The sequence below is a fragment of the Lepidochelys olivacea genome (genome assembly GCF_965140295.1).
Source record: "Lepidochelys olivacea isolate rLepOli2 genome assembly, chromosome: 6".
Taxonomy (NCBI): domain Eukaryota; kingdom Metazoa; phylum Chordata; order Testudines; family Cheloniidae; genus Lepidochelys; species Lepidochelys olivacea.
The window spans coordinates 71,480,978-71,505,521 of NC_140416.1; the positions used below are offsets into that span (position 1 = coordinate 71,480,978).

General features: G+C 40.3%; 1 protein-coding gene across 1 annotated transcript in view; it reads right to left on the bottom strand.

Annotated features, from left to right (window-relative positions):
* RYR3 (ryanodine receptor 3) overlaps nt 1-24,544 on the bottom strand; it is a gene marked incomplete at its 5' end in the record, with an annotated part of 579,989 nt that overhangs the window by 347,715 nt on the left and 207,730 nt on the right. The window contains 6 exons of the mRNA XM_084631721.1: nt 2,239-2,386; nt 2,979-3,138; nt 5,751-5,834; nt 6,528-6,631; nt 11,774-11,878; nt 12,119-12,335. Of these exons, the coding sequence (XP_084487847.1) occupies nt 2,239-2,386; nt 2,979-3,138; nt 5,751-5,834; nt 6,528-6,631; nt 11,774-11,878; nt 12,119-12,335 (818 nt within the window). The remainder of the gene's footprint in view (nt 1-2,238; nt 2,387-2,978; nt 3,139-5,750; nt 5,835-6,527; nt 6,632-11,773; nt 11,879-12,118; nt 12,336-24,544) is intronic.

A 24,544-nucleotide genomic window follows, 5' to 3' on the forward strand; every position in this document is an offset into this window, starting at 1 on the left:
TTTGTGTGGTTGTACTTTGCCACCAGAGCCTGGTAATCTGTGATCCTGAATTGCAGGGCTGCAGAAGAGTAGCTCTTATGCAATCAAGTCACTTTTGTCCTGACCATATGGTGTAGACTTTGCATGGTGCTCTCTACCACACTCTTTGACCACTTTCACAACTAAAGAATTTGGTTGTGGGTAGGAGAACAAAAACTCTGAATTCTTACGTAGAACATGGTACTTTTTGTCTGCCCATTTACACGTATGGGATACCATGGCAGGAATCTGCCAGACTGTCTTGGGAGGTTCCAGTACAGCCTCATTCACTGGTAACATTACTTCTGCGGAAGCTGTCAAATGTAAGATGTCCAGAAGTTTATGCTGCGACTCTTAGACCTCCTTTAAAGGAATTTTGAGTGAATCAGTGATAAGCTTATTCTGTTCCTGAAAGTGCTTGAAGTTGTTTGCCAAAATAGGTGCTGAAAGCATTACAGCCTCATCTCGCCATGATGATGAGATATTTGTTTGATGTGTCACCTCCTTGTCCACTCTGGCCTCTTGCTCCTCAAAATTTCCTCCTGATGCTCAGGCTACTGAGAAGTAAGGGATAGAACAGGTCATTATCTTTTTTTATGCTCCCCATGGGAATATCTCAGAGATCTCAAGAATTATTGGTGATAAACAGCCCATAGGTCCCAATATGCCCACCGAGGGGGACCATAGGGTGGAAGAGGGGGCATCCACTGCTGATCAAACCAGTGAGATGTGGCACAAGATTGTTTCTTCCTTGGAAATTTCCTTTCTGGGTAGGTGACAGGGGAGATGTCATTTCTGTGGTAGATAAGCGACCCCTGGACAGAGCTCTGAGAATCAGAGGAATCATCCTTAGCACTGTCCAGAGATGGGTGGACAACAAAAGTGAAGATAGTTGCCTGCCTGACATGGTTTGGATCTCCCTGGTACTTGATAAAGATGAGGCCTCAGTGTCCCAGCAGATCTGGGCACCACTAAACATTCAGTACCCATTAACAATGGAGACTCCAGCTCATCTGAAACAAGCAGATCTTCTGAGTATCTGATCTCCAGCAGTACTGAGTAAACCTGAGCTGAGGTTAAAGACTGCAATCAACAGGGGTACTGAGGGTGCTGACCGTTTCAGTAGAGCCTGCCTGGAAGATGCCATCGGTACCACAGACACTGATTGCTTCAGTGGAACATGTCTGGTGTCTGATGTCAGTCCAAAAATGTTAATGGCTTATAGTGCTTAGCAGTATGGGATACCAGTTTAGATACCAACGGTAGCACAAAGGAATCCATATATGATACTGGTTTCTTTACTGCAGAGCACTTAGAATCTGTGCTGGAGAGACCATGTTGGTCAGCACCAAGGACACTTTTGGACGCTTGGTTCCATTACTCCTGGAGGAACTGGAAATCTTTGATGAGCTCCCAGTACCGGAAATCTTGGAGCCTCAATGGTATTTGCTCTGCGACCTGACATCTTCAGAATTGTCATTCTCTGAAGTGACTTAGATTTCTTTGAAGAAGGCTCTCTGGTGGGAGAGTTGGAACTCTTCCTCAGAGCCTTTTTTGGTGCCCTTCTCTTGTGAGCTGGATACAGAGATGGATGGGGCACTAAGTGCACGCAAAGGCTGTGGTATGGAAAGGGTCCTCTGAGTCCGGATCTAGGCTGGTCTGAGGGCTTGCGCATCATCAGGAGTCTAAATTTGATTTCTCCATTTTTTTCTAGATCTGCTTTTAAAAGATGTGGAAATCTTATAGTTATTAGGTACATGGGTGTCTCCCAAACAGCGGAGGCACTGAGAATGTCCATTGCTAACTGGGATGGACTCCGAGCATGAGAGGCAGTTCTTGAAGCCTGGGTGTCCTGGTATACCACAGCAATGACAACCCCCAAGGGAAGTCCCTCTGGCATAAGCAAGGAAAGTAGGGAGGGGAGCAAAAATACCTCTTAGTCAAATAAAAAAAATTATCAAAATCATAAAATTAACTAAATTAACTACACTAACATTAAGGCTAAATTATAATCTGAAAGCAAGCATGCTGGATGCTCAGTCCCTGGCCATAAAACAGTTCTATATATTCTCAGTGTGGAGCACAAAGATCTCATGAGAGTGTGCACAAGCTGAACAACCACTGCTACTGAAAATCTCCAATCAAAAGTGCATGCAACACCTGAAGTGGAGCACACATAGGGACACTACATGAAGAAGAATTAGCATTTACTAGACATACCTAGTTCTTGGTCTGGTGGCTCAATATTATATCCATAACCAGCAAAAGTCCGAACAGCTTCACGAAGACTGTCTCTATTTGATTTCTTAGTACGCTCATCTAATAATGCATATGGCACCAGTCGAGGATTTCGTTTGTTCTTAAGGTCCTAAAGAGAAGTCACAAGAAAGTATTTCAAGGAAATTGTGTTTTAAACTTTACACAATATGTATGTAATAAGAGACAGTTAATATTAACTTACGCTCTTTCTTTTCTGCAAAAAATATAGGCTTGGGGTCTTCCTCCCCCTCTATATAAAAGTCATACTTACATCATAAATAAAAGGCATTTTTATAAATATAAAAGCTAGTAAATGCAATACTTAAACACAGAAGTCAGTAACTGTTACTACACACAAAACGAGAATGAGGGAAATTAAGGAAATATGTCCCTGAGAAATTTTATAATTAACTGAGTGAGACACTACTTCTATAGTGTTATAGTTTAAAAGAAAAACTTAACTTCCTCAAGCCCTGATCCTACAATCAGATCCAAGCAGGTGATCCATGCAATCCATGGACCAACTGCATGATCAAAGCCTATTAAAATTTATCATATATTAGATACAGTACCTGGTACAATCTATGTTTATATTTTTCTCATATCTAACATCCAAAAATGATTCATAAAAACGTACTTTAACTATGCTCAAACTCACCAGTTCTACAGCTTTCAAATGTCTCTGACAAAGTGGTTCTTACCTGTTGAATGCCATAGGTCCATCCTTGTTTTATTCTGTCTTTTGCCCAGACATTATGTGCGTTCTCTGCAAGTTTATCAACTAAAACTTCTTGAGAAGGTAACAATTTCACTTCAGAAAGATCTAGAGGGGCAGGTTTATACCCATTTGACATCATGTAACTATAACCCAATAAAAACAATAGTAATAGTGAAAATTATTTTGGCAAACTTAAAAACAAACTTTAAAAAATACTTTTTTCCCCCACAAGGATGGAATTCTTAAATTTTCCATATGGCATTTAGTGTGATTTTCTCCTCTGTCTCCATCCCTCACTCCCCATTTACTTGAGGAATCCATTCTAAGTTATGACAAGACCCATGACATGGAAGTTCTGTGAGGCAGACACTCTAATTTACCACCAATTTGTACAGCACCTAGTTCAATGAGACCCAAATGCTTTCCTGGGTCCTTAAATAGCTGCTGTAAAACAAATAACAAAATGTTATAAACTGTGCTTTTTAGCACAAATTTAGATTTATATGTTTATATTTTAAATATTAGAAGATATATTTATATTTTGAACATTTCTATAATGTTTGACATGGAGATTAATGTTTTTTTAAAAAAGATGTAAATTGTAGAATATAGATTGTATTTCAATTAATATGCTTTCTATTCAAATACACCAGCATCTAATGATTATATACTTTAACGTCTTCATATATAAAACTGAATAAAATAAATAAAACCAAATATTTTAAGACACCTGAGTTTTCTGTAGAGTATTATGTTTAAAATGTAGTTTAAATATATCAAAGGTTTTGAAGACCTTATGTAACGCCGACAGACCCCAGTCCTCAGCGGACACGATCAAACCAGGGACCTCTGTAGCTTAGTACATGAACCTCTACAGCATGAGCTAAAAGCCAACTGGCTGTTAGCTAAGGCTGTAGAGCAAATTCATTTTATCTCTCTCTCTCTAAGTGGTCTCAGTGCCATTAGATGGGACGAACACCAAACCCAGAAGATGTGTAGGTTACACTTACACAACAAAACAGTCACTGAATAGCATGGATATTATGTCATTTCAGGACTCGGCCATTAATATACAAGCAGTTACTCAAAAAACCTACAATAAGGAACTTCCATTGACCTCAGTGAAGCCTCATATTCTAGCAAGCCGTTTAGAAAAAGATTAAAGCCTTTTGTGCTATGAATTAAACTGTAGCTGTCCTAGAGATACAGTATACTGTGACGGTACCTTACCTTGCAGAATCCACCAAAGCAACAATCTACTAAAGTGTTTCTCATATGAATCATATATATGACTAACACAGACAGAAACTGGCTTTTACTTTGTTTATTGTAGAAAGGAATAACATCAAAAGAGTTTTACCATGGCTGAAAAATGTTTTTGGCAATTAAAACCTTGGAAAAGGTTTCCTTCACCAATATCATCAAATGGTTCAACGTCATCTCCCACAACATAGAATTACTGAATGTATTGCTCTCTTCAGAATCATAAACTTATTCTTCCTATGTAGAGCTGAATTCATTCCTTTTGCTTACTGCACATGTCACTTTCCTATGCCAGAAAGACTGACCAGTTTGTCTTCAGGATTTTGCAAAAGGATGGGAACTTTAAATTGTGTCAGTACTATGATATTCCCATCAGCAGAGGCCGCCACAGAGATGTGCTGAAGTAGCATGTTTGCTGCACCATGTTTGCCACTTTTTGGGCTGTGCAGGTTGCTTGAAGGCCCTTGAGTGGAAGAGACACTGTGGCAGCCTTGCACTAATTCAGCTTCTCCATTCTCAGACTTTCAACCACCAGTGGCCCTATCCTCAAATCAGTAGTGAATTCAGCTCATTGAAGGTTTAGAGCAAGAAGGAAATAAAAATAAAACTACTCCATTAAAGTTCAGACACAGCCTCCAGCAATGAACTGTACTCTCCCATACAATCATTTGGAAAAGACCTTTTCAAAGGCAAATGCCTTAAAGGAAACTTTTCTTTGCCTAAAGCACTAAAGGCCTGATCGTGAACATATTTATCCCCATGAGTAACCCATATGTATACATGTTTGCAGGATTGGGTTCCAACTTCCTAAAAGTTATCTTCAACTCTTTTTAATACTGAAGAAGTGTTTATTACTATTGTTGATACAAAGTACCATACAAAAGGTAAGTATGCTGAGAATACCTAATTAATGCATAATGTTGAATTGTGTTTTCCCAGTGTTTTCCTCTAAATATCAATAGAGGTAGATTAATCTTGTCTTTGTACATTTTTGTATGTAGTACAATACTTTTACCCAAAATGAAAAAGTAAATGGAAAATGGAGACAGTTATATGGAAGAGGAATATACCCTTTTAAGTACCATCTACTATATTTTGCTACACGATAAAATAAACTTTCTATTCTGGGGTTACACAAGGCTAACATCACAAGATAAAAAGAGCATGCTAGTTCAATACAGCCACCAGTGCATGGCTATTTTTCTCACAGCCACTCCACCGGGTGACATAATACAGCAAGACTGGCAGTCAGCAATCATCAGAGGCCAGGTGTTGGAACAAAAATTTGCTGTTGCAAGTCAGTATTCATGTGCCCAGGCAGTCTGTATATGTGAAACTTTCATAGCCCGTATAGTTAGCATTATCAGCGAAAAATAATTTTTTTAAAAATAATGTTTACCAAAACAATTGCAATGAGTATTTTCTGTTTAAGTAACACACACATAATTAAGAATTATAATAAATGCATGATAATTATTGTTAAGATACATACTTTTTAGGAAGTTTTACTTTCTTAAGATCTTCCTCAGCTGCCAGATTAGCATGCACAATATGACATCCAAGGGCCAAAAGAGTTCTATAAAGACAAAAAGTTCGTTGTTGTAAAATAGAATGAAGTTACAGCTCCTATCAGGCATTAAGGGAAAATAGCGCCTTCTCATGCACTGTTTTGTGTTATTCGTAATTCTTCATACTTGAAATACTTCAGATGTACCTCTCATTTAATTCCAGATTTATAGGCTTTGGAAAAATAAAGACTTTGATTTAGCAAAAGTCAGCAGAAATAGGATTACAAGATGAAATGAACAGTAGCATCAAAGTAAAAAAAAAGTACAAACTAATGTTTTAAAAAACATGGGCCAAATCTCGCTTGTCCTTCTGCAACGAGTAGTCCACTGCAAGTTAGACTCACCAGGGACTTTTATCATGAGTAACGTCAACAGAATTTCTCTCTGTTTTCTCCTCTATAGCTCTGCAAATAAATGACCAAATTCTGCCCTTTAAATATACACACAGAACTCCCAATGAAGTCAGCAGAAATTGTATAAATTATTTTGAACGGAATTTGGACGCGATTGTCCATCTGACTTGCACATTTTGGAACCATACAACACACTTAGACAAACACCAGTAAGGGATGGTCTAAACAGTACTTAATCCCGCCCTGAGTGCAGGTCCCCTCTGGTCCTACGATTCTATGATTTTAAAATGGCAGAATCAACCAAAATATAAAACTTTATTTATTTTTAATATTATATTTAAAACTCACTTTAGGGTTTCTGTTGACATTTGTAGGTTATAATTCTTCTCTGTTTCAGGTAATTTTGAGAACTCCACGAGACAAGGGTGTTGTCTTTTATTATCATCCCGTATCTATAATAGAATACCAGAAAAAGATATTGTACCGTTACCACACTCAGACTAATTTCAGTACTGCAAAAATAAACTTGTTCCTTGCACAGATAAAAGTATTACAAACTCTACCATCCATCCCACGATGCCTTATAACAGCTATTCAGTATTATATAAATGAGTCTTTCCATGATAAATTATGAAGTATGGAACACCCCCCTTAACCACTGAAACATAGTGAAAGATGTAAAATCATAGTTAGTGAATGAGAAGGCAAACAGTAGGCTAAATACTGCAGTCCTTACTCTGTATTTAAAACTCATAGTGCATGTCTGAGCCAAGCTAATTTGCTACTTTAAATTGAAGAGTAGCTGAAGAATAACTCTTCCTCCTGAGTTAATCTAACCATTTCTGTCCTTTATCCTGTGGTGTCAGAGAGATATTGCTTCGTTCTCCCAGCAGCATTGACCACTAAAGAATTAGTAGCATGGTGTGAAGATAAAAAACTCTGAGTCCTTGAGAGGTGTATAATATTTCTTGTCAGCCTTTTGCATGTAGGTGGTATTGTGGCTGAATGTCCCATTCAGCTTTAGCAGATTCCAATACTGCTTCATTAATTGGAAGTGCTACATATCCTGCCATCTAAAGAGTTTAATAACTTAAGATGAGATTCCTGGATCACTTCCAGTTGGATCTGCAATGCATCAGCTCTTGAAACTGTTTCAAATAATCAGCATAAGAAGAGAGAGAGCACCACAACCTCATCAGGGGACGAAGATGAGATCTTCTCCCCTGGGTGTTGATCACATCTTCCTGCTGTGGCAATTGTTGGTGTGGTTGCTGTGGTAATTCAGGTTGCATACTTTCAGTCTCCTTGCTAAGACATTTATGCATTCTCCTAAACTACCTCTATAAGGATCCCATGGATTCCAGTAATGCCATTGGGGGCCCCATATGGGTCAGGAGGGGAACACCAAAGGAACCTTCCCAAGTCTTATAAGGGTAATGATGAGAATCTCTCCCATCAACATGCTTAAAATATCACCAATCTGAATAAAATTCTGAAAGGGGAGCCACCAGGGGATATATGGGAGAGAATTGTGTATTTGCTGAGACTCTGAGGAAGATGTTTTTTCAACAGATTCCATAGGCAAGACAGAGTATGATTATGTAGGTCATGGAGCCAACCCTGAGCTTGGCCATACTGGGAAACCTGATGGTCCCAGGGATATCCTACTTTCCCTTATGGAAAGGAGGATATGAGGAGCCAATACAGGGGAATGAAGCTCCTTAGATACTGAAAGTTTTATGGGTAATAAAATTCTACCCATACCAGAGAAGGGGGGGGGGCATATGCTCTTCCATTCCTGTCTGTACCATGCTCTGATATGGCTGAAGACTGAAATAATACTGTACCATTTGTTATCATAGATGGTACCACAAGACCCTGCACCAACTGCTTGGTACAAGTCTAATTCAGTCCCCTTGCTTGCTAAGCTCCAAAGGGTCCCCAGGAGCAGACTTAGACTTCTGCACTTACTATACATTGCATCACACATTCTTGGATTGGATTTAGTCTCTAAGGTGCCACAAGTACTCCTTTTCTTTTTGCTGGTACAGACTAACACGGCTGCTACTCTGAAACCTTGGATTGGATTGGTTACTTTGCAGGAACCAACCCCTGTACAGCATGTTCTGTTCACACATTGTCCTCGTTCAACACTACTCTTTACCTCATCTTTACGCTCCTGGTTTCTCTTGTCCATTGTTATCTTGTTCATAGTAAATGGCTCCCTGGGCATTCCCCCTCTTATCTTAGCTAGCTCAGACATTGTATTTTAGCATACTAACCCATTTACTTATCTGAGCACAAACATTTTCAGCCTGATGATTTATTTATTTCTTTAATCCTGTCTTCCAAAGAACGAGGCCTCCCACAATACCTTCAATTACTCATGCCAGGCCTACCTACATTCCATGGCCTTTTTTTCCCCTTTTCTACATAATCCATCCCCTGTCAACCATTCCCAGCTTCTAAGATTGGGACTTTTAGGGACAACTGGAGCTGAGGTTGCATCCCTGACCATCTTGGCTAATTGCCATTGATGGACCTATTGTCCAGCTATACCATGAGGAGGACAGGAGACACTGGCTGTGATTTAATTAATCCACAACTTTATTAAAAACTGGCATTATGATATTTTCTGTTTTATTATCTATCCTTTTCCTAATAGTTCCTAACATTCTGTTAGCTTTTTAGACTGCCGCTGCACATTGAGAGGATGTTTTCTGGGAACTATCCACTACGACTACAAGATCTCTTTCTTGAGTGGTAAGAATCATAGAATCATAGAATATCAGGGTTGGAAGGGACCTCAGGAGGTCATCTAGTCCAACCCCCTGCTCAAAGCGGGACCAATCCCCAATTTTTGCCCCAGATCCCAAATGGCCCCCTCAAGGATTGAACTCACAACCCTGGGTTTAGCAGGCCAATGCTCAAACCACTGAGCTATCCCTCCCCATCAGATGCATTCGATGAAGTGAGCTGTAGCTCACGAAAGCTTATGCTCAAATAAATTGGTTAGTCTCTAAGGTGCCACAAGTACTTTTTCTTTTTGCGAATACAGACTAACATGGCTGCTTCTCTGAAACCTGTCTTCTGGTACAGAGGCTGATTTAAACAACAGGTTATACATCACAGTTATTAGTTCTGCAATTTCATATTTGAGTTCCATCAGAGCTCTTGGATGAATACCATCTGGTCCTGGTGACTTATTATTGCTTAATTTATCAATTTGTTCCAAAACCACCTCGACTGACACCTCAATCTGGGACAGTTTCTCAGATTCATCATCTAAAAAGAATGGATCAGGTGTGGGAATCTCCCCCATTTCTGCAGTGAAGACTGATGAAAAGAATGCATTTAGATTCTCCACAACAGTCTTGTTTTCCTTGAGTCACCTGTAACACCTCAATCATCCAGTAGCCCCACTGACTACTTGGCAGACTCCCTGCTTATGAGGTACTTAAAAAAAATGCTATTCGTTTTTGCCTTTTGCTAGTTCCTCTTCAAATTCTTTCTTGGCTTGCCTTATTACACTTTTACACTTGACTTGCCAGAGTTTATTATCCTTTCTATTTTCCTCACTAGGATTTTATTTCCAACTTTTGCCCTAAATGCCTTTTTTTACTCTGTTGTTTAGCCATGGTGGCATTTTATTGGTCCTCTATGTTTTTTTTTTTTGGTGGGGAGGGTACATTTAATTTGAGCCTCTATTATGGTGTTTTTAATTAGTCTCTATGTAGTTTGCAAGCATTTCACCCTCAGGTCTGTTCCTTTTAATTTCCCTTTAACTAGATCCTCATTTTTGAGTAGCTTCCCTTTTTGAAATTAAATGCTACTGTGGTGGGTTTCTTTGTCACTTCTCCCCCTACAAAGATTTTTCAATTTAATTAAATTATGGCTGGTATTACCCAGAGGTTAATCTATATTCCCCTCTTGGACCAAACCCTGTGCTCCACTTTGGACTAAATGAAGAATTGCCTCTCCCCTTTTGGGTTCCAGGACAAGCTGATCAAAGTAGCAGTTATTTATAATGTCTAGAAATGTTATGTTTTCCTGTGATCACATATACCCAGTCAGTATGAAGAAAATTGAAATCCCCCATTATTACTGCGCTTTCTGCTTTTTTAGCCTCTCTAATCTCCCTGAGAAAACATGTCTTTAAAGCTATCTTTTAAAATATCTTTTAAGACGAAGAGCATCTGAAAGTCAGCCTAACTTCAATAGCTGGAAATATACTGAAACAAAATAACAAAAAATCAAGTGGTAAGCATATTGAAAATAATAGCGTTATAAGTAATAGCCAACATGGATGTGTCAAGAACAAATCATGCCAAACCAACCTAATTTCCTTTTTTAAAAAAAAGATTACTGGACTAGTGGATTGGGGGGAATCTGTAGATATGATACACCTTGATTTTAGAAAGGCTTTTGACATAGTTCCACATGACATTCTCAAAAGAAAATTACCACAAAATGGATGCACAACTGATTGATAGACCGTACTCAAAGAATAGTTATCAATGGTTCACTGTTAAACTGGGATGACATATCTAATTTGACCTTACAAGGGGCTGTTCTGGATCTGGTTCTATTCAATATTTTCATTTATTACTTGTAAAATGGAGTGGAGAATGTGCTTATGAAATTTGTGGATGTCACCAAAGTGGGAGAGGGTGCTAGTACTTTGGAGAACAGGATTAGAATTCAAAATGACCTTGACAAATTGGAGAATTGGTCTGATATCAAAAAGATTAAATTCAATAAAGGTAAATGCAAAGTACAACACTTAGAAAGGCAAAATCAAATGTACAACTACAAAATGGGAAATAACTGCTTAGGTAGTAGTACTAATTAAAAGGCTCTGGGGGTTATACTGGATCACAAACTGAATATGAATCAGCAATGTGATGCAGTTGTAAAAAAGGTCAATATAATTCTGGGGTGAATTAACAGGAATGTTGTATGTAAGACATGGGAAGTAACTATCCCACTCTCCTCAGCACTGACAAGGTCTCAGGTGGAGCACTGTGTTCAGTTCTGGGTGCAACACTTGAAGAAAGATGTGGACAAAGTAGAGAGAGTCCAGAGGACAACAACAATAATTATAAAAGTTTTAAAAAGCCTGACCTGTGAGGAAAAGCTCATGCTTAGTCTTGAGAAAAGAAAACTGAAGAGAGAACTGATAAGAGTCTTCAAGTACATTAAGGGCTATTATATTAAGGACGATGATAAATTGTTCTCCATTCCACTGAAAGTAAGACAAGAAGTAATGGGCTTAATCTGTAGCAAGGGAGATTTAGGTTAGATATTAGGAAAAACTTTCTAACTATAAGGATAGTTAAATACTGAAATAGGCTTCCAAAGGAGGTTGCAGAATCCCTGTCAGTGAAAGGTTTCAAGAACGAACTTAACAAACACCTGTCAGGGATGAGCTAAGCATACTTGTTCCTGCCTCAGCGCTGGGGGCTGGACCTCTCAAGGTCCCTTCCAGTCCTACATTTCTATCATTCTGGAATACAGTCTTAACAGTTGGTGGTACTACCAACTTCACATATAATAAGGATATTTATTCCCTAAGAAGTACTCTCACAACTTACCTTGCCATAGGTCCAGCCAAGTTCTATTTTATTCATTCCCCATAGTTCATGGATATTTTCAGCCAACTTGTCCCTGATCTTTTCAAGGTGAAGAGGCAAAACAATCTAAGAAGAAAATATTTCAAGATTCAACAAGAGAGAAGAGACTCAGTAATGTCCAACTTTCCTAAAAGACTTCAACTATAATAACTGATACCAAGATTATTTAACATATTATTAAATACTGTATTGCACAAACAGTATATTGCTAAGAGAGGATACATGCTGGCCTAAATTTTTTACTGCTTATTTTAAGATTCTGGGTAAAATGAATTTTACACTTCCGTTATTGTAAAGTAGACATACCTGAGTGGTATCTATTGGACAAGGAATGAAGGAAGCTTGGGAGAGGAATTGTGTTGTACCCAGCAAATCCCTAACTCCATCAGAATCTCTCTTATACTCTTTTACTGGTTCCAATTTCATCTTCTCTTTTGGAAGCAAAGCTTCATAGCAGGGTGCGTATCCAGTGGGAGGCAGGAACTTAAACTCTCCATGACGTCCACCCAGTAGGAAACGAACCCTACGCAATTTTGAATGAAAAAGTGAAACATTTAAATAAGAGCCTATAATAACACAGCAAATGGGTCAACTGGAGACAAAGTTCAATTTTGGTATCTTTTAAAAATGGAAATCTATGAAGATTTTGACACACTACTTAAGTTTAAGGAATCCCTAAGAATTTACCAAGCACTAATGTTAGTTGATACTATATACTGAAAAATTATAGTCTACAAACTAATTAAAATATTTATGCTTTGGTAAATGCAAAACTTGACTATTTAACTCAAATCTCTATTCCCAAATACACCTGTGTCATTCTTTAAATAAATATCTACATTTTGAGTGGGATTTTAAAAGCAGGTAAGTGATTTAGGAGCACAATTCCAAGTTTCAATAGGACTTGTGCTCCAAAGTCACTTAAGGACTTTTGAAAATCCCACCCTAAATTATCAAACTAAGCTTTCCATTTATCTATGATGAACTGAGTAATCAGAATAACCTTGTGCAACAACTAAACCAACAAAATTACTTCACCGCAGATATCATCATTGTAGGTTTGAGTCATGATCCTCATTGAAGTCTCTATTAACATACAGGGCTCTCCAGTTCTCCTCAGCCATATATTTTTAATGTAAATTTAAGACTATAGTAATAAATGAAATAAAGGTAGTAAAAGAAAAGCTACCTATGTACATGGTGTGAACTGATCCCACACCAATAAGGATTAAAAGCAATAGCCATCTACTGGCTGCTTGATTGAGTGGCCTGCCTGGAATGAGTTAGTGTCCTCAGTTAATTTCATGGTGAACAGGTGTCCACACCATCAAAATACTATAAAAACTGATACTAATTGATCCGTTTGTTTGTAGTGCAAGAAAGAGGCTCAGGGCTGAACAACAGTAATGGAGAATGAACTACAAATGCTATAGAACAACTGAAGATTAGTAGCAGGGCAATGTGAGCAAGACCATAATAATGTTGCTGATTTGTCTATACCTCTTTTGGAGATAAATAAAAGTGTTCTATCTACAGGACTATCAGCCCAGAACTTTTCATGGGTATTAAAATCCCTTAAAAAAAAAGGTGTTAGAGTAACAGCCGTGTTAGTCTGTATTCGCAGACTAATAAATTTGTTAGTCTCTAAGGTGCCACAAGTACTCCTTTTCTTCTTAAAAAAACCCAAAACCACAACAATGAAACACCCGATTCCTAACTAAGATGAAATATCAGAATAAACCTAAGAAACATTTTGTTAGCTGGAAGATGCGTTTCAGCCAAATACATACATGCTAATCATGTTCTATTTCTGAAACCACATAATTCATTGAAATTAGATGTGCGAGAGTGTATGTGTGTGTTGGCGACTGACTTCTTTAGTCAGCTGCACCCTTTTCAATCTCAATTTATAAAGCACAAAAGCATTTTTGTTTTGAAAACATTTGTAACAGCATTATTAATTTCACCCTAAATCTTGCGTGTTCAAAAACAATCCCATACACATTGTAACAGTATCGAGGCAAAATCTTTAGATTAGCCAGCCATTTACTAGATTAATAATAAAGCCTTCCTAATAGTTTCATTCATGCTTATGTCTACAGACAATGAAAACTTGGACAACAAATCTTACTGTTAACATTACCTTTTAATTGTATTCATACCATAAAACCATAAATTCAATGAAATCATCACCCTATTTAAAATGTTTAATACTGTACCAATTTTGGTGTGTATGTAATTTATTACTCTATATAAAGAAAAGGAGTATTTGTGGCACCTTAGAGACTAACCAATTTATTAGAGCATAAGCTTTCGTGAGCTACAGCTCACTTCATCAGATGCATATCGTGGAAACTGCAGCAGACTTTATATATACACAGAGAATATGAAACAATACCTCCTCCCACCCCACTGTCCTGCTGGTAATAGCTTATCTAAAGTGATCATCAGGTGGGCCATTTCCAGCACAAATCCAGGTTTTCTCACCCTCCACCCCCCCACACAAATTCACTCTCCTGCTGGTGATAGCCCATCCAAAGTGACAACTCTTTACACAATGTGCATGACAATCAACTTGGGCTATTTCCTGCACAAATCCAGGTTTTCTCACATCCCCCCCACCCCCATACACACACAAACTCACTCTCCTGCTGGTAATAGCTCATCCAAACTGACCACTCTTCAAGTTTACAGCAAACAGGGAAAGATTAAGAATGAGCTCTCAAAAATGGATACTCTCATAAAAAACCAACCTTCCACACAAGCTTCCTCGTGGCTGGATTTTACTAAAACTAGACAAGCCATTTACAGCGCACACTTTGCTTCTCTACAAAAGAAAAAGGACACTAAACTTTCTAAACTACTACATGCTACAAGGGGCCACAGCAATGGTTCCCTCAACCCACCTAGCAATATTGTTAACCTATCCAACTATACTCTCAGCCCAGCAGAAGCAGCTGTTCTATCTCGGGGCCTCTCCTTCTGCCCCTCCACCCCCACGAACATGATACAGTTCTGTGGTGACCTAGAATCCTATTTTCGACGTCTCCGACTCAAGGAATATTTCCAAAATACCTCTGAACAGCATACTAATCCACAGAGGTCTCCCTACCAACACTACAGAAAGAGGGATTCTAGGTGGACTCCTCCTGAAGGTCGAAACAGCAGACTGGACTTCTACATAGAGTGCTTCCGCCGACGTGCACAGGCTGAAATTGTGGAAAAGCAGCATCACTTGCCCCATAACCTCAGCCATGCGGAACGCAATGCCATCCACAGCCTCAGAAACAACTCTGACATCATAATCAAAAAGGCTGACAAAGGAGGTGCTGTTGTCATCATGAATAGGTCGGAATATGAACAAGAGGCTGCTCGGCAGCTCTCCAACACGAGTTTCTACAAGCCATTACCCTCTGATCCCACTGAGAGTTACCAAAAGCAACTACAGCATTTGCTCAAGAAACTTCCTGAAAAAGCACAAGATCAAATCCGCACAGACACACCCCTGGAACCCCGACCTGGGATATTCTATCTACTACCCAAGATCCATAAACCTGGAAATCCTGGGCGCCCCATCATCTCAGGCATTGGCACCCTGACAGCAGGATTGTCTGGCTATGTAGACTCCCTCCTCAGGCCCTACGCTACCAGCACTCCCAGCTACCTTCGAGACACCACTGACTTCCTGAGGAAACTTCAATCCATCGGTGATCTTCCTGATAACACCATCCTGGCCACTATGGATGTAGAAGCCCTCTACACCAACATTCCACACAAAGATGGACTACAAGCCGTCAAGAACACTATCCCCGATAATGTCACGGCTAACCTGGTGGCTGAACTTTGTGACTTTGTCCTTACCCATAACTACTTCACATTTGGGGACAATGTATACCTTCAGATCAGTGGCACTGCTATGGGTACCCGCATGGCCCCACAGTATGCCAACATTTTTATGGCTGATTTAGAACAACGCTTCCTCAGCTCTCGTCCCCTAAAGCCCCTACTCTACTTGCGCTATATTGATGACATCTTCATCATCTGGACCCATGGAAAAGAAGCCCTTGAGGAATTCCACCATGATTTCAACAATTTCCATCCCACCACCAACCTCAGCCTGGTCCAGTCCACACAAGAGATCCACTTCCTGGACACTACAGTGCTAATAAACAATGGTCACATAAACACCACCCTATACCGGAAACCTACTGACCGCTATTCCTACCTGCATGCCTCCAGCTTTCACCCTGACCACACCACACGATCCATCGTCTACAGCCAAGCTCTGCGATACAACCGCATTTGCTCCAACCCCTCAGACAGAGATAAACACCTACAAGATCTCTGTCAAGCTTTCTTACAACTACAATACCCACCTGCAGAAGTAAAGAAACAGATTGATAGAGCCAGAAGAGTTCCCAGAAGTTACCTACTACAGGACAGGCCTAACAAAGAAAATAACAGAACGCCACTAGCCGTCACCTTCAGCCCCCAACTTAAACCCCTCCAACGCATTATTAAGGATCTACAACCTATCCTAAAGGATGACCCAACACTCTCACAAATCTTGGGAGACAGGCCAGTCCTTGCCTACAGACAGCCCCGCAACCTGAAGCAAATACTCACCAACAATCACATACCACACAACAGAACCACTAACCCAGGAACTTATCCTTGCAACAAAGCCCGTTGCCAATTGTGCCCACATATCTATTCAGGGGACACCATCACAGGGCCTAATAACATCAGCCACACTATCAGAGGCTCGTTCACCTGCACATCCACCAATGTGATATATGCCATCATGTGCCAGCAATGCCCCTCTGCATGTACATTGGTCAAACTGGACAGTCTCTACGTAAAAGAATAAATGGACACAAATCAGATGTCAAGAATTATAACATTCATAAACCAGTCGGAGAACACTTCAATCTCTCTGGTCACGCAATCACAGACATGAAGGTCGCTATCTTAAAACAAAAAAACTTCAAATCCAGACTCCAGCGAGAAACTGCTGAATTGGAATTCATTTGCAAATTGGATACTATTAATTTAGGCTTAAATAGAGACTGGGAATGGCTAAGTCATTATGCAAGGTAGCCTGTTTCCTCTTGTTTTTTCCTACCCCCCCCCCAGATGTTCTGGTTTAACTTGGATTTAAACTTGGAGAGTGGTCAGTTTGGATGAGCTATTACCAGCAGGAGAGTGAGTTTGTGTGTGTATGGGGGTGGGGGGATGTGAGAAAACCTGGATTTGTGCAGGAAATAGCCCAAGTTGATTGTCATGCACATTGTGTAAAGAGTTGTTACTTTGGATGGGCTATCACCAGCAGGAGAGTGAATTTGTGTGGGTGGGATGGAGGGTGAGAAAACCTGGATTTGTGCTGGAAATGGCCCACCTGATGATCACTTTAGATAAGCTATTACCAGCAGGACAGTGGGGTGGGAGGAGGTATTGTTTCATATTCTCTGTGTATATATAAAGTCTGCTGCAGTTTCCACGATATGCATCTGATGAAGTGAGCTGTAGCTCACGAAAGCTTATGCTCTAATAAATTGGTTAGTCTCTAAGGTGCCACAAGTACTCCTTTTCTTTTTGCGAATACAGACTAACACGGCTGTTACTCTGAAACCTTACTCTATATAGTTAGACATTTAAACAGAAATGACCTGCAGTATTAAGTAGCTGATTAATTACTTTATCACTAATCAAAAACATTGCTGATATAGTAACCGCAGCAATGTATACAAAGGCATTAGTATTTCTTTATGGGTGGAGTTCTCTACAAAACTCATGCAATTTAGTCCAAAGTGATTACATTCTTCACAGATGTATATTTATCTCAGCAACAATCCCTGACAAACTAATCACGATAAACTGTAAATAATTAGGTTAATAAGTAACCACAACCAAGTTAGTTGACAATAAAAGAAAACAAACTGCAATAACACCACCAATGAATTTGGGAATATTGTAGCTGTTATAGATATTTAAGTGTCAGTTTAAAAAAGTTTTGTAATATAGCTAAGATGGTATAGAATTTAACTGGAATTAGAAAGAGATGTGAAAGTCACTAGTTATAATACAAATCATAACCGCTACAAGAGTAATATATAAGAACTAGTCAATATTTTTCATAAATCTAAGTTTAACACCTTATTTTCACTTTTATATAGGAATTTTCACACTGATGGAAAGACAAGAGAGAATAAATAAGAAAAGGCAATTTGTTGTACTCGACTCATGAGGCTCAAACCAACTCCCAGTGAAGTCAGTGGGATTTGGAGCAGATCCTTATTGCAGACATTCCTATTTATCTAAGAGCTTTCCTGCTTATATTTCAGCTTCTCTTGCTTTATCATGCAGTATTATCACGTCTGCATTTAAAGCATTGCAATCTTTTGTCACAGAACTATTATTTTGCAAATTCATTATGACTTTGCACAGTCAAGGAATTATGATGTGAATGGAATAACAGAGACTTGGTGGGATAACTCACATGACTGGAGTACTGTCGTGGATGGATATAAACTGTTCTGGAAGGACAGGCAGGCAGAAAAGGTGGGGGAGTTGCATTGTATATAGGAGAGCAGTATGACTGCTCAGAGCTCCGGTATGAAACTGCAGAAAAACCTGAGAGTCTCTGGATTAAGTTTAGAAGTGCGAGCAACACGGGTGGTGATGTGGTGGGAGTCTGCTACAGACCACCAAACCAGGGGGATGAGGTGGATTAGGCTTTCTTCCGGCAACTAATAAAAGTTACTAGATCGCAGGCCCTGGCTCTCATGGGAGACTTCAATCACCCTGATATCTGCTGGCAGAGCAATACAGCGGTGCACAGACAATCCAGGAAATTTTTGGAAAGTGTAGGGGACAATTTCCTGGTGCAAGTGCTGGAGGAACCAATGAGGGGCAGAGCTCTTCTTGACCCGCTGCTCACAAACCAAGAATTAGTAGGGGAAGCAAAAGTGGATGGGAACCTGGGAGGCAGTGACCATGAGATGGTCGAGTTCAGGATCCTGACACAAGGAAGAAAGGAGAGCAGCAGAATTCGGACCCTGGACTTCAGAAAAGCAGACTTTGACTCCCTCAGGGAACTGATAGGCAGGATCCCCTGGGAGAATAACATGAGGGGGAAAGGAGTCCAGGAGAGCTGGCTGTATTTTAAAGAATCCTTATTGAGGTAGCAGGAACAAACCATCCCAACGTGTAGAAAGAATAGTGAATACGGCATGCGACCAGCTTGGCTTAACAATGAAATCCTTGCTGACCTTAAACACAAGAAAGAAGCTTACAAGAAGTGTAAGACTGGACAAATGACCAGGGAGGAGTATAAAAATATTGCTCTGGCATGCAGGAGTGAAATCAGGAAGGCCAAATCACACTTGGAGTTGCAGCTAGCGAGAGATGTCAAGAGTAACAAGAAGGGTTTCTTCAGGTATGTTAGCAACAAGAAGAAAGTCAAGGAAAGTGTGGGCTCCTTACTGAATGAGGGAGGCAACCTAGTGACAGAGGATGTGGAAAAAGCTAATGTACTCAACACTTTTTTTGCCTCTGTCTTCACGAACAAGGTCAGCTCCCAGACTACTGCACTGGGCAGCACAGCATGGTGAGGAGGTGACCAGCCCTCTGTGGAGAAAGAAGTAGTTCGGGACTATTTAGAAAAGCTGGATGAGCACAAGTCCATGGAAGCAGATGCGCTGCATCCGAGGATGCTAAAGGAGTTGGTGGATGTGATTGCAGAGCCATTGGCCATTATCTTTTAAAACTCATGGTGATCGGGGGAGGTCCCGGATGACTGGAAAAAGGCTAATGTAGTGCCCATCTTTAAAAAAGGGAAGGAGGAGGATCTGGGGAACTACAGGCCAGTCAGCCTCACCTCAGTCCCTGGAAAAATCATGGAGCAGGTCCTCAAGGAATCAATTCTGAAGCACTTAGAGGAGAGGAAAGTGATCAGGAACAGTCAGCATGGATTCACCAAGGGCAAGTCATGCCTGACTAATCTAATTGCCTTCCATGATGAGATAACTGGCTCTGTGGATGAGGGGAAAGCAGTGGATGTGTTATTCCCGGACTTTAGCAAAGCTTTTGATACGGTCTCCCACAGTATTCTTGCCAGCAAGTTAAAGAAGTATGGGCTGGATGAATGGACTATAAGGTGGATAGAAAGCTGGCTAGATTGTCAGGCTCAACAGGTAGTGATCAATGGCTCCATGTCTAGTTGGCACCCAGTATCAAGCAGAGTGCCCCAAGGGTAGGTCCTGGGGCCGGTTTTGTTCAATATCTTCATTAATGATCTGGAGGATGGGTGGACTGCACCCTCAGCAAGTTTGCAGAGGACACTAAACTGGGAGGAGTGGTAGATACGCTGGATAGGATATAGAGGGACCTAGACAAATTAGAGGATTGGGCCAAAAGAAATCTGATGAGGTTCAACAAGGACAAGTGCAGAGTCCTGCACTTAGGAGGGAAGAATCCCATGCACCGCTACAGACTAGGGACCGAATGGCTTGGCAGCAGTTCTGCAGAAAAGGACCTAGGGGTTATGGTGGACGAGAAGCTGGCTATGAGTCAACAGTGTGCCCCTGTTGCCAAGAAGGCTAATGACATTTTGGGCTGTACAAGTAGGGACATTGCCAGCAGATGGAGGGACGTGATCATTCCCCTCTATTCGATATTGGTGAGGCCTCATCTGGAGTACTGACAGGTTTCAGAGTAACAGCCGGTTTCAGAGTAACTTCATCGGATGAAGTGAGCTGTAGCTCACGAAAGCTTATGCTCAAATAAATTGGTTAATCTAAAGTACTGTGTCCAGTTTTGGGCCCCACACTACAAGAAGGATGTGGAAAAATTGGAAAGGTTCCAGCAGAGGGCAACAAAAATGATAAGGGGACTGGAACATATGGCTTATGAGGAGAGGCTGAGGGAACTGGGATTGTTTAGTCTACAGAAGAGAAGAATGAGGGGGGATTTGATAGCTGCTTTCAACTACCTGAAAGGGGGTTCCAAAGAGGATGGATCTAGACTGTTCTCGGTGGTACCAGATGACAGAAAAAGGAGTTGCACTGGGGGAGGTTTAGGTTGGATGTTAGGAAAAACTTTTTTACCTTACCTAGGGAGGTGGTGGAATCTCCTTCCTTAGAGGTTTTCAAGGTCATGCTTGACAAAGCCCTGGCTGGGATGATGTAGTTGGGGATTGGTCCTGCTTTGAGCAGGGGATTGGACTAGATGACCTCCCGAGGTCTCTTCCAACCCTAATCTTCTATGATGCTATGCTCTGCCCACCTGGCGCTCCATCTGGGGAGCGGGGTTGGGGCACAGGGGCTTGCCCCGCTCCGCCCACCAGCACTCTACCTGGGGAGTAGGGTCAGGGTGCTAGGGCTTGCCCCGCTCCACCCAGTGCTCCTGCTGGAGAGTGCAGCAAGCCCCGTGTCCCGACCCCGCTCCCCAGATGGAGCACCAGGCGGGTGGGGGAAGTTCCCACCCTCAGACTCTGCTCCCTGGCAGGAGGGCCGGGCAGGCAAAGTGGGTCATGGCACAGGGGCACCCATTTTTCCAGGGCCCCCCAATTGGCCAGGGCACCTGGGCACGGGTCCCAGTGGCCAATCCGCCACTGCTGGTAATGGACCAACATCCCACTGTGCTAGGCATATTTAATCATCAGTCTCATACTAGTGCCATATACACAGGGGTAAAATCACCTCATTATTCCCTTGTTTATATATCCAAGGGTCACATCAGCCCTTTTTTCTCACAGCTTTGCACTAGGAGCTTGTGTTCAGTTGCTTACCCATTCTGACCCCCTAAATCCTTTTCAATGTCATTGCTTTCCAGGATACAGTCCCCCATTCTGTAAGTAGGCCTACATTCCTTGTTCTAGATGTAAAAATTTACATTTAGCTGTGTTAAAACACACTTTGTTTGAATGGATCTATCTTACCATGTGCTCTAGATTGCTCTGAATAACTGCCCTGTCCTCATCAGTATTTACCACTCTGCCAATCTTTGTATCTTCTGCAAATTTCATCAGTAGTAATTTTATATTTACTTCAAGATCATTGATAAAAATGTTGAACCCCTGCAGAATCCCACTAGAAATACCTCCATTTGATGATGCTTGTCCACTGGCAACTACATTTTGAGATTATCCAGTTTTTAATCCATTTAACATAATGCTTTACTGATGCTGCATCGTCCCAATTTTTAAATCATAATGTTGTGTTGTATTAAATCAAACAGCTCAGAAAAGTCTAAATATATTATATCTATGAAGTTACCTTTGTCAACCAAACTTTTATATCTCTTTTACTTTTATCCCATGCATATGTGCGAATGGCTTTGTAATGAATTATGATTTATATTATATTATATTATATTATGTAATGAATTATATCCACCTCACTCCTAACCCTTCTCCATGATAGGCCAATCTGGGCAAATTAGGAACAAAATGTGACAGATGCCTGTGCCCGTAAAATTCCAATGAAAAAGAGTGAGGCAGATTCAGGAAAAAGAAGAAAAAAGATGTATGAAAAAAGTAATAAGCTTCAGCTGGAGACAGAAGAACAACAGTGGAACAAGAACAGGGACTATCCAAAACTCTTCCCCCCATACAAACCTAAAAATCCTTCAAGAATTCACATCTACCAGGTTCCATCCTTTTTTCTATATAAAGTTTTCACTTCTATGGCTTTCTTCTAGTTTTACTGTTCTTCTCTTCCCTTCTCTTTTCCCCCTCCTTTTCCTGCATTCCTATTCTCCTCTAATTTTTTTACTGCTCTTTTCTTCTTTGTTTTTACCTTCACTTTGCTTCTGCTCCTTTCAGCCTGAGTGCATCCCATTCTCCTTCCTATCTGCTTTCACTGAACACATGAAGAATGATTGCAGACACCAGAAAATTAGTTATATCTGATGCTGGTATTCCTTCCTTCCAGGTTCATTTACTGCACTACTATTGTTAGCATTAAATCACCATCCTACCTGTATTTAGCAGCCCTGTTGTAAATCCGAGGCTAAATCTGTGTAGGGAAGGGGGTGCACATCTTTATGGGGAAATTTCCACTGGCACTTTGCTTTTGCTAAAGGGGAAACCACGGTCATCAACATGACATGTTTCATAAGATCTTCCAACATATTTTCCTTAGTGTAGATATTCCCATTACATTTGCCCATCTCCATTCATTTTAAGTTAATGAAAAATAGTTTATGATGTTTTTTTTATTTCTTGGTTTCTCAATTTCTATTTTTAGTTAATGGAGATAGCATAGATAAACGGTGAACAGGATTTCTGATTCTGGCATAATATTACCTACTAATAGTATATTAGAAACATATAAACTTCTTGCAGTTTATTCAAAAGGTTAAGTAAATTATTTAGCCAATAGAGCATTTAGGCTCAGCACTGAAATGGAAAAAAATCTTATAATTCAATTGGACATATTTTTCTCAAACATATTCCTCAATATCCCAGACAGCTGCGGTTACAGCTCGCTCCATTATACATGATTTTTCTAGGATGAATGATAAGAATGTCAAATAGCTAATATTATTCTGTGATACAGAACAGGACTGAGAAATAGAGAGCTCTGTGGTATCAGTATTTAACATACCACCTGTTCAGCTACTAACTGCACATAGCACTTATCTCTAAACATATTGACTCTTCATGTCAAAACATCTGGACCCTCTAGTTTCTCAGATCCTCTGAACAGCTGTGATATATATAAATGTGTTAGAAAGCGCATTTTAATTTAGTCTCAGACTTCACTTCTGTCACTTCATGCTATCTTAAACAGAGATTAAATGAATCTGAATAAATTTAAAGAAACTGAGTTCTCAAGACAGTGGTCTGGTTAAATCCCTTCCTTGATTATCTGAATTCCAACGGTGTTATGTTATCATAGGAGGAGATAGTAGTGCTTCCCACAGTTCATGTTGCTCCACACTTCTCATTATAAAACTTTAGTTTCAACTGTTTATAACTTGGACACACTATAACCATTCGGGCTGAAATTTTCCATGTCAGGTATCTGCCTCAGGCTGAATTTTGTATGTGTTTCAGCCAAATGATTCAGCTGTTTCCACAAAATTTTCCTTTTTACCTGTGAATTTTCTTTAATACCCTCCATGTCCAACAGTCTGTACTGTGGGCATTCCCCCTCTCCCTGCTAGTTGGAGGCAGAGCACAGATTGACAGCCAGCCTGGAGCCAGGATGACCCTTCTGTGGAGAACCAAAAATGACAGCTTCCAAAGCCGAAAAATACTAACTGAATATATTACAATAAGGGCTTGTCCACACCAACTTTTAGCTGGGAAGTGAATCTACTGTGCACTGGTCTACCGACACTAACTGTCCTGTAGACCCTCCTAATGTGCACAGTTCCTTAGTATGCTCTGATTACCATGTTTGAAACACTCAGAAACTGTTAGGGCACATCAGCAAGTCCACAGGGACAGTTAGATCTTAGCAGGCTAGCTTTAGATAGATTCACCCGCCAGCTTGCTACAAACTAAGTGGTCATGTAGACAAACCCTTAGTCACCTAAATTTAACATGTGAACCTTGTAACAGAGACTTAGGGAACAAACAAATATTCCTTTACACAAGCATGTATTTTCCATTCTAATCTGTGAAAACAGAGGGAAAAAGCTATAATTCTAAGAAAAATGAATCTTCTCCAGGTGGGCAAGAACATCAGAGGGTATTGGAAAGAAAATTCACAGATAAGTAGT